The 13793-nt window shown below is 44.4% G+C and overlaps 1 protein-coding gene across 2 annotated transcripts in view; it reads left to right on the top strand.

Moving 5' to 3' along the window:
- Positions 1 to 13793, top strand: part of LOC120395334 (TRPM8 channel-associated factor 2-like) — a 72166-nt gene that overhangs the window by 42536 nt on the left and 15837 nt on the right. Inside the window, exons 1-4 of one of the 2 annotated variants that reach the window (XM_039519654.1) lie at positions 2083 to 2132; positions 3192 to 3825; positions 6630 to 7603; positions 13139 to 13772. In XM_039519654.1, coding sequence (XP_039375588.1) covers positions 3200 to 3825; positions 6630 to 7603; positions 13139 to 13772 — 2234 coding nt within the window. In that variant the 5' untranslated portion in view covers positions 2083 to 2132; positions 3192 to 3199. Of the gene's footprint in view, positions 1 to 2082; positions 2133 to 3191; positions 3826 to 6629; positions 7604 to 13138; positions 13773 to 13793 lie in introns of those variants that run through there. The other variant, XM_039519655.1, reaches the window with a different exon arrangement.

Genomic DNA, 13793 nt, shown 5'->3' with positions numbered 1-13793 from the left:
TCCCTAAGAGTGGCCTTGTTTTGTTACGCTCAGTCAATACGGCTTTTTCACGTTAAATGTTAAAAAAAACCCTTTATATAATGAAACACTGCATGTTTAGCAAGTGTTAAAAGTATGGGGGAAAACTTGAGGGGTGGGATGTTCTTCAGATAGATCTCTGAGCTTCATGCAGTCACAAAGCCATGGTGTTTGACTTTTACAATCAGTAAATGGAATAAAATACTTGTTATAACTTTCACAAAGTGCCTTTCAATGCAATCTCACCATTTGTTAAAACTTTAACAGCGTTTTGAAAGTTAGGAAAGAAGTCTGTGTAAAAAAAACAAGCAGGGGTGACCCCTAGAACATTGATAAGGCAGACTATAGTGCATGGATCACTGGCTAGCCTAATTAGTCTTAGCTGTTTTTAAAATGTAGAGAAAGCCACAGCTCCAGCCTGTGATGTATTATTTTAATAAAATCTATGGACCCAAAACAAACACAGGAGCTTGTACCTGTGTCTCAGCACCCGAGTTGCAAACATTTAAAAACAAAGACATTCTGATAACGCAACAGAAAAATTCATACTTAAATCTAAAAGTCCTAAGAAAATGAAAGCTTAATATAACTTTCACATGGATTTGTTAAAAAGTGGGGAGGAAAATAAAATTCTTTCTGATCCACTGGATTACAGAATAAGGGGAATATAAACTAGTGGATACTAAGGTTCTGTGGTTTTAACTCTGGGGTGTTTCTCCATGCACATTTTTATTTTATTTTATTGAAACACACGTGTAAAAATGTTAAATAAAGGGCTCTGTCTTCATATAGGCTTGTCTTTTAAAGTGTTTATTCCTTTACAAAGGGTTAATATAACTGTCACTTGTATTTGTTAAAAAGTGGGGGAAGAAGCGGTTTTCTTATCTCTGAACCACTGGCTTACAAAGGCTGTTTTTGCTAACAGTCACTTTGCTGAAAAAGCATACTGCTTCAAATTGTCCTCACTAAAAAATGACCAATGTTTTATGACTAAAACATAGGGGGGGAAACGTTTTTATCACTATAATTTACTTTTAAAAACAGGTTCTCTGTGTTTTTAACCCTGGGATGTTTCTGCATGCTAACTTTTTATATGAAACACATATGTAAAAGTGCTAAATAAAGAGATGTGCCTTCATATAGGCTTGTCCTTTAAAGTGTTTATTTCTTTACAAAGGTTAATATAACTTTCAGTTGTATTTGTTAAAAAATGGGGGAAGACGCAGTCTTCCTATCTCTAATCCACTGGCTCACAGATGCTGTTTTTGCTGCAGCTTCAAATTATCCTCACTAAAAGCACAGGGAAAAGCTCTTAAAAACTTTTTGTTAGTAAGGGTTTGTGAGTTTAACCCTAAGGTGCTTCTGCATGCTCATTTTTTATTGAAACACACATGTAAAAGTGTTAAATGGAGGGATGTTTCTTCAGATAGGTTTGTCTTTCAAAGTGGTCTTCTTTTCTAATCCACTATCTTAGAAAGGCTGCTTCAAATTGTCCTCACTAAAAATAACCAATGTTAGCAAAAGCATAGGGGAAAACGTTTTTTGTTACTATAAATTACTTTAATAAACTGGTTGTCTGTGGTTTTAGCCCTGGGGTGTTTCTGCATGCTCATTTTTTATTAAAACACACCTATAAATGAAGGGTTATGTCTTCATAGAGGCTTGTCTTTTCAGGTGTTTTTAAAACAGAGCTTTATTCCTTTACAAAACTTGACATAACTTTTACTTGCTTTTGTTAAAAAGTGGGGGAAGAAGCAGCCTTCTTTTCTCTGATCCACTGACTCACAGAGACTGTTTTTGCTAACAGTGGCTTTGCTGCAGCTTCAATTTATCCTCCCTAAAAAACGACCAATGTTAGTCTAAAACATAGGGGAAACACTTTTTAAAACTGTTTGTTACTAAGGGCTTATGGTTTTAACCTTTATTACACCACCTATGTAAAAGTGCTACATGGCAGGAAAGATGCTTGGGGTTTGTTTCTTTAGATAAGAATAAGGCAGTTATGATGCAGCTGTAGAACAGCCTCTGATTGGTCCGATCCAAAGGCGGAAATAACTAGCCTGAGGGGTTGTGAGCCGTGGGAGCTCCTTCTTTCCCCAGGAACAGCGGCAAAGGTAAGATCTGTCTCTCTCTCTGACTCAACCACGTGCTGTCTATCTTTGCCCTTGGCAAAGGGGCTTTCTTTTCCCTTTTCTTGCCCTGGTCTCTCTTTTAACCTATCTTTATATGTTTCTTTTTTATTTAACTCTTTTTAAATGCTCTTTTCTTAACCTATCCTTGTATTTAATATTTTAAATGCTTTTCTATTAACCTCCCTTTATATTTTTACTGTGTGCTTATCAAACAGTCTCCACTTTATAAAATTCCCTTTTTTGCCATGTGTTCTTTTTTTGACCTCTCTTTATATTTTTTAATATTATTTAATGTTTTAAATGCTCTTTTCTTAACCTACCCTTATATTTAATACACCTTTTAAATGTATCTCAAAATTTTTTATTCTTTAATAACATACCAAACTAGGCCTTTAAAAACACCTCTCCTTACTAAACCTAACCAAAAATATTTCTTTATTTTAATAACTTGCTGCTATTCTTTCAAACTAACCCTTTAAAAACAAAAATCTCTATTTTTCTTTGTTCTCTCACTCTATTCTTTCAACCTTTTTCTCTAAACAATCAACCAAATGTATCAAAGCAAAAGCACACAACATTCCCCCTATTCAAACATAAAAACTAATCAATTTTTTTTTCAAAATGCCCGACTGTGCCAAACCTCGACACCAGTGGAAACGGGAATGGAGGTCAGGACATAAGCCCTATAGGGGGCATGGAAACCTGTCCCAAAAATACATGGTAATGAATACTATTGAGGTATATTCTACTTATACACAAATGAGTTACCATCTACATCCTAAGAGTGACAGAGTTGTAGTGATCTGTCAATTCAAAGTGTCTTTCAGGGCAGGTAGAAATCAGCCCCTAGATATCTCAGGCTTCAATTAAGAGTCTCTGGACCTTCAGAATTCAAACAGCTAAAAAGATTGAAAATGTTCACGTGGTTTTGTTTTATTTCCTTCATTCAGCTTCCAGTCCCACAGGACAAGCTTCTTTCCATGTAGAATTTCCCAGGAGTGAAAAACTATTAAGAAAAACTATAATTTGTCTTTCCTGTAGACAAGACAATGCTGAAAATGGATCCTTCAGCTGCCTATGATTTGCTGGTGGACGGTGTCCAGGACTGGGATCTTACCGGTGACCGTGTTCCTTGTGAGCTGCTGCTCACTGGCGAGACTGCCTTCCCAGTGCTGGTGAACCGCCGGGGGCAGGTCCTGATCGCTGCCTCACAGTATGGGAAAGGCCGGATGGTGGTTGTCTCTCATGAGAGCTACCTGGGGAGTCCCAAGATGGCTCGGTTCCTACATAATGCTGTGGGTTGGCTCAGTGCCTCCCCAGGAGCGGTGGTTGGTGTTCAGAAGAGCTTGAGCTCCCTGCTGAGCATTCTCAGTAGTTCTGGCACCCGAGTGCAGCCAAGTAAGGAGCTCATTGCCTCGTTTAGGGTTTACTGTATGGATGCCTATGATGCTGCACAGGAGAGGGAGCTGATCCAGTTTGTGAAGAGAGGAGGGGGTCTGCTCATTGGGGGTCAGGCTTGGCACTGGGCCTCTGGACACAACACAGAGAGAGTGCTGTTCGATTTCCCTGGGAATCATATAACCAGCGTGGCAGGAGTTTATTTCATGGATATATATGGTGAGACGGGGATCTTCAGTGTCTCAGACAAAGTGCCTGCAATTCCCTTGATCACTCCGTGAGTATCTGAAATCTTTTCCTATGTATTAAAACTTGTAGTTAAAGCTGTAATAAAATTACTTTTGGGAGAATTCTATGCAGCTGTGCAAGCACAGAATTTATGTCCCCTGAAGATTTCTTTGCTTCCCTGCAGAAAAATGACTTTCTGACAGGGAAGGAAAGGGAAGTCACAAGAGTGGTCATGAGACCCTCCCCAGCAGTATGTTTCAGGTGCCCAGGACAGCTGGCAGAGAGGTTAATCACTGTGGGGCTGAGGGATCCTACCCTGTGCCGGACTCAGCTGCTAGTCCCGGCTGGTCTGGGAAGGACGGGACTTCCTCTTCCCTTGCACGGCATCTGGGATTATGTCAGATCCACCCCCAGATTTCTCCTCTGGCTGTAGGAAGCTCTGCAAACTCTCCCCACACTCCTGTGCTTCCTGAACCCATCGCTCCTCAGCTGCAGGGGGGAGGGATCCCTGTACAAGGAGCTGCTTCCCCATTGACCCAACCCCAGTGCATCCAGCGCCCCTCATACCGAGACCCTCCCGCCAAGCCTCACCCTGCCTGCACCCAGAACCCACCCTGACGAGCTCCACTCCCCCTGCATCTGGCCACCGGCACCTGTATCCCCACCCTACCAAGCCCCAACCAGCTGCACTTGGATCCCCACCCCACTGAGCTCCACTTCCTTCAGCATCTAGAAACACCCCCACCACTGAGTCATCCACACCAAGACCCCCCTTCCAATCTCTATCCACCACACATCCAGACCCCCCTGCTGAGCCCCAACCTCCTTCACCTGGACCCCCCCCACAGAGTCCCATTATCGTTGCACCCCCAACGCCCCCCCACAAGCCCCTGTGCATCCAGATCCCCCTGCACTTTGATCCCCAATTGAGCCTCCTGCACCCAGATTGTCCCACACAGAACCGTCTCAACCCACACCTCGATCCTTCCACACTAAACCCCTCCACGCTTGGATCCTACCTTGATGATCCTGCCACCCACACCTGGTGCACCTGGCATGGAGAGGCAGGGCCCTGAGGTGTTTCTGTGGCAGACCCTGTCCTTGCGCTGTCAGGGTTGGGGGCAACCTCATCGCTGAATCTGTGTGCTGGCATGGGGGAGCTGCATAGTGATCTCCCACCTCCATGCAGCCTGTGGCCTGTGCTCCCCAATGCCATGTTGGAACCTCCACATTTATTTGACAAATAAAATTAGCAGAATTTTTAATTTTTTGGTGCTGAACGCCCTCAGGAGAAGAATATATTCTTAAATGCTGCAATGTTGGAAAGGGTTTTATTTTCCAGCACCTCAGGGGGTATGCGGGTCCTTATCCCAGGGGGAGGAAAAAGGAATTAACAGGAAAGAAATAAAACCAGAATCCTGCTAAAGACCTTTGGGGAAACATTTGACTTCTGGGGACTGTGATGCTCTGAATGAGTTCAAGTGACTCATGAAGTTCTAAGCATGAGACAAAGCAAATAAGTGAATCCTTTAACTTGTTTTGTGTGTACTTCAGTAAGCAGGGATCCTGCTACTTATTTGTGATCTGAAATATTGATTTAGTATAGAACCAATAACAATAATTAACCTTTAAGTAGTTGTGCTCCACAAATGTGTGTTTATGTATACAGTGTGGATGATCACATGACAAAAACCTGTTACAAACTTTTCTAAAATAAGAGCCCTTTACTGCTGCGCAAATGAAATTCTCTAAGTTCTGATTGTATAAATTAGCTCAGAACCAACGAATACAAAATATCCCTCATGCCAGGGCCGGTTTTATGACCCATGAGGCCTGATTGGAATACTTGGCGGCGGTCCGGGGCTTCGGTGACACTTCGCTGGCAGGGGGGGTCTGCTCCAGGTCTTCTGCGGCACCGAAAGACCCCTCACCACTTAAATGCCGCCGAAGACCCCGGAGCAGGGACCCCTTAGGCACGGGCGCGGGGCGCTCTTCGGTGTGGAGCCTGAATCTGGGGAATGGGGGGAACTGGCGTAAAGCCGGCCCTGCCTCATGCCTTATACTCTGCTCTGGCCATCTGGTATTTCATCTCTCTTCATGAATCTCCTTACTCTGTTCTGTTTCGTATCTCTCATTCTCATCTCCTTACCCTCTGCTGCCCTGCCTTTGCCGTGACACTTCACATAGGATAAAGGGATAAGAAAAAGTGACATGAAATTGCCACAGAACAGTGCAGGGTAAGAGGATAAGAGGCTCATTTTCCTTTAGAACAGCGGTTCTCAAACTGTTGGTCAGGACTCAAAGTGGGTTGTGATCCTGTTTTAATGGGGTCACCAGGGCTGGTGTTAGACTTGATGAGGCCTGGGACGCAAGCTGAAGGTCAAGCCCCACCGCCCGGGGCTGAAGCCAAAGCCTGAGCCCCACGGCCAGACCTCAATGGCTTCAGCCTGGGGTGGCGGGGCTTGGACTTTGGACTTCCGCTTTGCCCCCACACACACCTGGGGCTGCAGAACTCGGGCTGTGGTTCCACCTCCTGGGGTCATGTCATAATTTTTGTTGTCAGAAGAGGGTCATGGTTCAATGAAGTTTGAGAACCCCTGCTTTAGAATGATTATTTAGAACAATTGCAACTAAAGGTGGAGCACTGTCTCTCAGATGAAGGCAACTAATAATAATGCCCAGAAATTTCCATCAGTAGATCTCAAAGTGAAGAGATCTTTGTAGAAGTGATTTCAGAACATTTGGATATGCTGTAGGGCTGAGCAGAGATACTACACAATCTTCCTCTTCCACCTTACGACGCTATGACAGTGCTGGCATATGGCCTGACAGGAACATCTCTTGGTTTTGCAGGCATGGGCTAGATTTCAGCAAAGACTTAAACCTTCTCCTAAGAGGGGTGTCAGAGCTAGACATAGTGACAGATGGTGTGCCCTCTCACCTGCTGGTCCATGGCACACTGGCCTTCCCCCTTGGCTTGGACAGCGCCTATCAATGCTTTCTTGCAGCAGCTCACTATGGCCGGGGCCGTGTGGTGGTGGCTACACATGAGGTCCATCTTAGCACCCCAAAACTGACAGACTTCATCCTCAATGCCATTCACTGGCTGGGTGCTGAGAAGAGAGGGAGAATTGGCATCAATCCCAATCTGAAGAACCTTCATGACCTGCTGACTCAAAGACAGGTGGTGTGCGAGATCTCAGAGCTTACCGACAATCTCAGCATCTACTGCTGCCAGTCCTACAGTGACAACGAGGCCAAAAAGATCCATGAGTTTGTGGCAGAAGGAGGGGGCCTGCTGATTGGAGGTCAGGCTTGGTGGTGGGCTTCTCAGAATAAGGGCCAAAACGTTCTGGATGAATATCCTGGCAACAAAATCCTCAATGGGTTCGGGATCAGCATTCTGGGGGAAACCATGGAGGCAGGCAAATACCCAGTGTTACGACCCAAAGAGCAGAGGGGACATTATCACTTCCGCAGGGCACTCGCTCAGTTCCAGCAGCACTTAGACAAGAAGGAGGAACTCCAGCCCCCAGTGACAGGCTGGCTTCAGAAACTGAGCCGGGACTGTGCCAAAGTCCTTCAGATCCCAGTCAAAAATGGCCACATCTACGCCTCATTGTACCACATCCTGTACATGATGGTGCAGAGCAGTGGGATCCCACCGGTGAGCAAGGAACACCCAGTCAAGGGGAACTCCAAGGAGGTCGTGCTGCTTCACATGGCTACAGTATTATGCCAAAGCATGTCCAACGATGCGAGGCTAGCACTCTGTGAACTCCCCACAGTCCCTAGCACCACTGTGGAAATCAACTGCACAAACTCAGGTGAGAGAATCTGTCCTTCCTCACTAATCTCTTCTCCCCCTGTTTCAACATGGAATGGCCTGTAGAACACGGGGTATAACAGTGTATAACTCTACATAGCCCTGATCACATAGATCACACCTGTCACATTGTGTGCAGAACAGAGCTGCTAGAAATAGAAAGGCTTCTCTTGGGTTACATTGGGAGTGGGGGGGAGTGGATGGGCCAGGTGTCCCGGGGGGGCCGTCAGGGAACAGGGGGTGTTGAATGGGGCAGGAGTCCTGGGGGGTGGGGAGGAGATAGGAGGTGGGGACCGGGCCACGACCCCTTCCCCTAACTGGCCTTCCATACAATTTATTAAACCCGATGTGGCCCTCAGGCCAAAAAGTTTGCCCGCCCCTGCTCTAGTCCCAATCAGAGGTTGCTTATCCAGTCTAATTCCCCTCAGTTGTGGCCTATAAAGTTCAGTGGTCCCCTTCTGAATCTCATTTGCCCTTTCCAGGCTGATATGCGGTGAGCACCCTCTCTTGCTGTCTGGAAAGCCAACTGCTGCAGAGGAGCATGTGGATCAGACAGTGACTTCTCAGAGTCTATTGATAGAGATTCTCTAGGTTATAGTCAGGAGCAGAGGATGGAAGAGGATAATGTAAGGGCCAGATCAGATGAGAAACATTCACATAAAGAATCGGACACATCAGAAAAGGGCAGACAAATAAACAGTGACAAATTTTTAAAGCACTTGTACACAAATGCTAGAAGTCTAAATAATAAGATGGGTGAACTAGAGTGCCTCATGATAAAGGAGGATATTGCTATAATAGGCATCACAGAAACCTGGTGGACTGAGGACAATCAATGGGACACAATCATTCCGGGGTACAAAATATATCGGAAGGACAGAACAGGTTGTGCAGGGAGGGGAGTAGCACTATATGTGAAAGAAAATGTAGAATCAAATGAAGTAAAAATCTTAAGTGAATCCACATGTTCCATAGAATATCTATGGATAGTAATTTCATGCTCTAATAACAATATAACATTAGGGATCTATTATCGACCACCTGACCAGGACAGTGATAGTGATGATGAAATGCTAAGGGAAATTAGAGAGGCTATCAAAATTAAGAACTCAATAATAGTGGAGGATTTCAATGAAGCCCATATTGACTGGGAACATGTCACCTCAGGATGAAATGCAGAGACACAATTTCTCGATACCTTAAATGACTGCTTCTTGGAGCAGCTGGTACGGGAACCCACAAGGGGAGAGGCAACTCTAGATTTAGTCCTGAGTGGAGCGCAGGAGCTGGTCCAAGAGGTAACTATAACAGGACCGCTTGGAAATAGTGACCATAATATAATAACATTTAACATCCCTGTGGTGGGAAGAACATCTCAACAGCCCAACACTATGGCATTTAATTTCAAAAAGGGGAACTATGCAAAAATGAGGGGGTTAGTTAAACAGAAATTAAAAGGTACAGTGACTAAAGTGAAATCCCTGCAAGCTGCATGGGCGCTTTTTAAAGACACCATAATAGAGGCCCAACTTAAATGTATACCCCAAATTAAGGAATACAGTAAAAGAACTAAAAAAGAGCCACCGTGGCTTAACAAGCATGTAAAAGAAGCAGTGAGAGATCAAAAGGCTTCCTTTAAAAAGTGGAAGTCAAATCCTAGTGAGATAAATAGAAAGGAGCATAAACACTGCCAAATGAAGTGTAAAAATGTAATAAGAAAAGCCAAAGAGGAGTTTGAAGAACGGCTAGCCAAAAACTCCAAAGGTAATAACAAAATGTTTTTGAAGTACATCAGAAGCAGGAAGCCTGCTAAACAACCAGTGGGGCCCTTCGATGACTGAGGTACAAATGGAGCGCTTAAAGACGATAAAGCCATTGTGGAGAAACTAAATGGATTCTTTGCTTCAGTCTTACCGGCTGAGGATGTTAGGGAGATTCCCAAACCTGAGCTGGCTTTTGTAGGTGACAAATCTGAGGAACTGTCACAGATTGAAGTGTCACTAGAGGAGCTTTTGGAATTAATTGATAAACTTAACAGTAACAAGTCACCGGGACCAGATGGCATTCACCCAAGAGTTCTGAAAGAACTCAAATGTGAAGTTGTGGAACTATTAACTAGGGTTTGTAACCTGTCCTTTAAATCGGCCTCTGTACCCAATGACTGGAAGATAGGTAATGTAACGCCAATATTTAAAAAGGACTCTAGAGGTGACCCCGGCATTTACAGACCGGCAAGTCTAACGTCGGTACCAGGCAAATTAGTCAAAACAATAGTAAAGAATAAAATTGTCAGACATATAGAAGAACATAAATTGTTGGTCAAAAGTCAATATGGTCTCTGTAAAGGGAAATCATGTCTTACTAATCTATTAGATTTCTTTGAAGGGGTCAACAAACATGTGGACAAGGGGGATCCAGTGGACATAGTGTACTTAGATTTCCAGAAAGCCTTTGACAAGGTCCCTCACCAAAGGCTCTTATGTAAATTAAGTTGTCATGGGATAAGAGGGAAGGTCCTTTCATAGACTGAGAACTGGTTAAAAGACAGGGAACAAAGGGTAGGAATTAATGGTAAATTCTCAGAATGGAGAGGGGCAACTAGTGGTGTTCCCCAAGGGTCAGTCCTAGGACCAATCCTATTCAACTTATTCATAAATGATCTGGAGAAAGGGGTAAAATGTGAGGTGGCAAAGTTTGCAGATGATACTAAGATACTGAACTCAAGATAGTTAAGACCAAAGCAGACTGTGAAGAACTTCAAAAAGATCTCACAAAACTTAGTGATTGGGCAACAAAATGGCAAATGAAATTTAATGTGGATAAATGTAAAGTAATTCACATTGGAAAAAATAACTCCAACTATGTATACAATATGATGGGGGCTAATTTAGCTACAGCAAATCAGGAAAGAGATCTTGGAGTCATCGTGAATAGTTCTCTGAAGATGTCCATGTAGTGTGCAGAGGAGTCAAAAAAGCAAACAGGATGTTAGGAATCATTAAAAAGGGGATAGAGAATAAGAAGGAGAATATATTATTGCCCTTATATAAATCGATGGTATGCCGACATCTTGAATACTGCATACAGATGTGGTCTCCTCATCTCAAAAAAGATATACTGGTACTAGAAAAGGTTCAGAGAAGGGCAACTAAAATGATTAGGGGTTTGGAACAGATCCCATATGAGGAGAGATTAAAGAGGCTAGGACTTTTCATCTTGGAAAAGAGGAGACTAAGGGGGGATATGAGAGAGGTATATAAAATCCTGAGTGATGTGGAGAAAGTAGATAAGGAAAAGTTATTTATTTATTCCCATAATACAAGAACTAGGGGTCACCAAATGAAATTAATAGGCAGCAGGTTTGAAACAAATAAAAGGAAGTTCTTCTTCACACAGCGCACAGCCAACTTGTGGAACTCCTTACCTGAGAAGGTTGTGAAGGCTAGGACTATAACAGCGTTTAAAAGAGAACTGGATAAATTCATGGAGGTTAAGTCCATTTATGGCTATTAGCCAAGATGGGTAAGGAATGGTGTCCCTAGCCTCTGTTTGTCAGACGGTGGAGATGGATGGCAGGAGAGAGATCACTTGATCATTACCTGTTAGGTTCACTCCCTCTGGGGCACCTGGCATTGGCCACTGTCAGTAGACAGGATACTGGGCTAGATGGACCTTTGGTCTGACCCAGTATGGCCATTCTTAAGTTCTTATATTCTTATGAGTGGCTCATAACTGTAATTGCCTACCACAGGACAGACTCAAAACCAGGGCAATTACCCCAAACTGTTGGTGTGTCCTGTAATTAGATTTCACCAGGCCAGCGACAAACATGAACTCCTGGATCACTATAACACTCTTACCATGGAGTCACAGACAGTTCCCTTTGACTCTCCACTCTATCTTGCCACCCAGACAAACTGGACTCAGTGATACATGGTCACTGACACCAAGAAAATCCCACCACATCCTTGTTCCTTCCAGTTCCAAGAGATCAGTCATTTACCCCAGGTCAATTGGTATCTTAGATCTAATCTCACAGACGATATAATGATCTATATCAGTGGTTCCCAAACTTGTTCCACTGCTTGTGCAGGGAAAGCCCCTGGCAGGCCGGGCCAGTTTGCTTACCTGACGCATCCGCAGGTTCTGCTAATCGCGGCTCCCAGTCGCTGCAGTTCACTGCTCCAGGCCAATGGGAACTGCTGGAAGCAGTGGCCAGTATGGCCCTTGGCCCGCGCTGCTTCCCGCGGCTCCCATTGGCCTGGAGCAGCGAACCGCGGCCACTGGGAGCCATGATCGGCCGAACCTGTGGACGCAGCAGGTAAACAAACCGTCTCGGCCAGCCAGGGCCTTTCCCTAAACAGGCAGTTGAACAAGTTTGTGAACCACTGATCTATATAATGCTTTATTACCTAGGAAAAGGGAATAAGAGAGTTATTTACAGGTTAAAGCAAGAAAACATACATATGCAAATGAGTTACCACCTACTAACTAAGAGTGACAGGGTTGTAGTGATCTGTCAATTTGAAGTGTCTTTCAGGGCAGAAACAGGAATCAGACCCTGGGTATCTCAGGCTTCAGTTTACAGTCTCTGGCCCTTCAGAATACAAACAGCTAAAAAGATGGAAAATTTTCCTGTGATTTTGTTTTATTTCCTTCATTCAGCTTCCAATCCCACAGAACAAGCTTCCTTCCATGTAGAATTTCCCAGGAGTGATGGAGCCATTAGCCAATCCTTTCTATTGCAATGTTTCTTTATAGCCCATTTGATTTTAATAGTCCTTCTGGATGGGCTCAGTGAGGGACGATTCTCAGGCCTGACTTCACAAGTTTGAGGCAAACATTTTCAAACTTATAAAGCAAAACTTATATATTTTCTTATAGACATTACTAGTGAGATTAATGCATGCAGCAACTTACAACCATTTCATAGAATCTAAACATTAAATATAGTCGTATAAGACTAATACCTATTTTGGGCAAAAGTAATATACTGGTGAATTACACAGGTCTGAAGTTATAAGTATGTTATTTGTTAGCCAATGCCTGTAGCCTTGGCCAAGAGCTGGCTCTGGCCTGCCAGTGTCACACACCCTATGACAGAGCTATATATAGTAGCAAGCTGACCAGCTAAAGAGCTCTCCCTATCACCTCTCAGCACACCTTGGCCCTGGGGGAGGAGGTGGAGGCATAGAAGCATAGATTATTAGGGTTGGAATGGACCTCAGAAGATCATCTAGTCCAACTCCCTGCTCAAAGCAGGACCAATCCCCTGACAGATTTTTTCCCCAGTTTCCTAAATGGCCCTCTCAAGGGTTGAGCTCATAATCCTGGGTTTAGCAGGCCAATGCTCAAACCACTGAGCTATCCCTCCTCCCCAATGAGTTTCAACCTCTAAGAATGAGGCATATTGATTGTGGTCTTTGCTTGTACCTGAGCATCCTTCACACTAATCCAGTAGAGGCAAAGAAAGATAAATAAATCCTCTTCTGAATGTCTTTACCATAAGAAAAACTATTATTTGTCTTTTCTGTAGACAAGACAAAACTGAACATGGATTTTTCAGCTGCCTATGATTTGCTGGTGGACGGTGTCCAGGACTGGGATCTTACTGGTGACTCTGTTCCTTGTGAGCTGCTGCTCACTGGCGAGACTGCCTTCCCAGTGCTGGTGAACCCCCGGGGGCAGGTCCTGATTGCTGCCTCACAGTATGGGAAAGGCCGGATGGTGGTCGTCTCTCATGAGAGCTACCTGGGGAGTCCCAAGATGGCTCGGTTCCTACATAATGCTGTGGGTTGGCTCAGTGCCTCCCCAGGAGCGGTGGTTGGTGTCCAGAAGAGCTTGAGCTCCCTGGTGAACATTCTCAGTAGTTCCAGCACCCGAGTGCAGCCAAGTACGGAGCTCATTGCCTCATTTGGAGTTTACTGTATGGATGCCTATGATGCGGCACAGGGGAGGGAGCTGATCCAGTTTGTGAAGAAAGGAGGGGGTCTGCTCATTGGAGGTCAGGCTTGGCACTGGGCCTCTGGACACAGCACAGAGAGAGTGCTGTTCGATTTCCCTGGGAATCATATAACCAGTGTGGCAGGAGTTTATATCATTGATGTATATGGTGAGACGGGGATCTTCAGTGTCTCAGACAAAGTGCCTGCAATTCCCTTGATCGCTGCGTGAGTATCTGAAATCATTTC

Source organism: Mauremys reevesii, linkage group 1 (assembly GCF_016161935.1).
Source record: "Mauremys reevesii isolate NIE-2019 linkage group 1, ASM1616193v1, whole genome shotgun sequence".
NCBI lineage: Eukaryota > Metazoa > Chordata > Testudines > Geoemydidae > Mauremys > Mauremys reevesii.
Note: the sequence above shows the minus strand (reverse complement) of the source record. Positions and strands in the feature narration are given on the sequence as shown.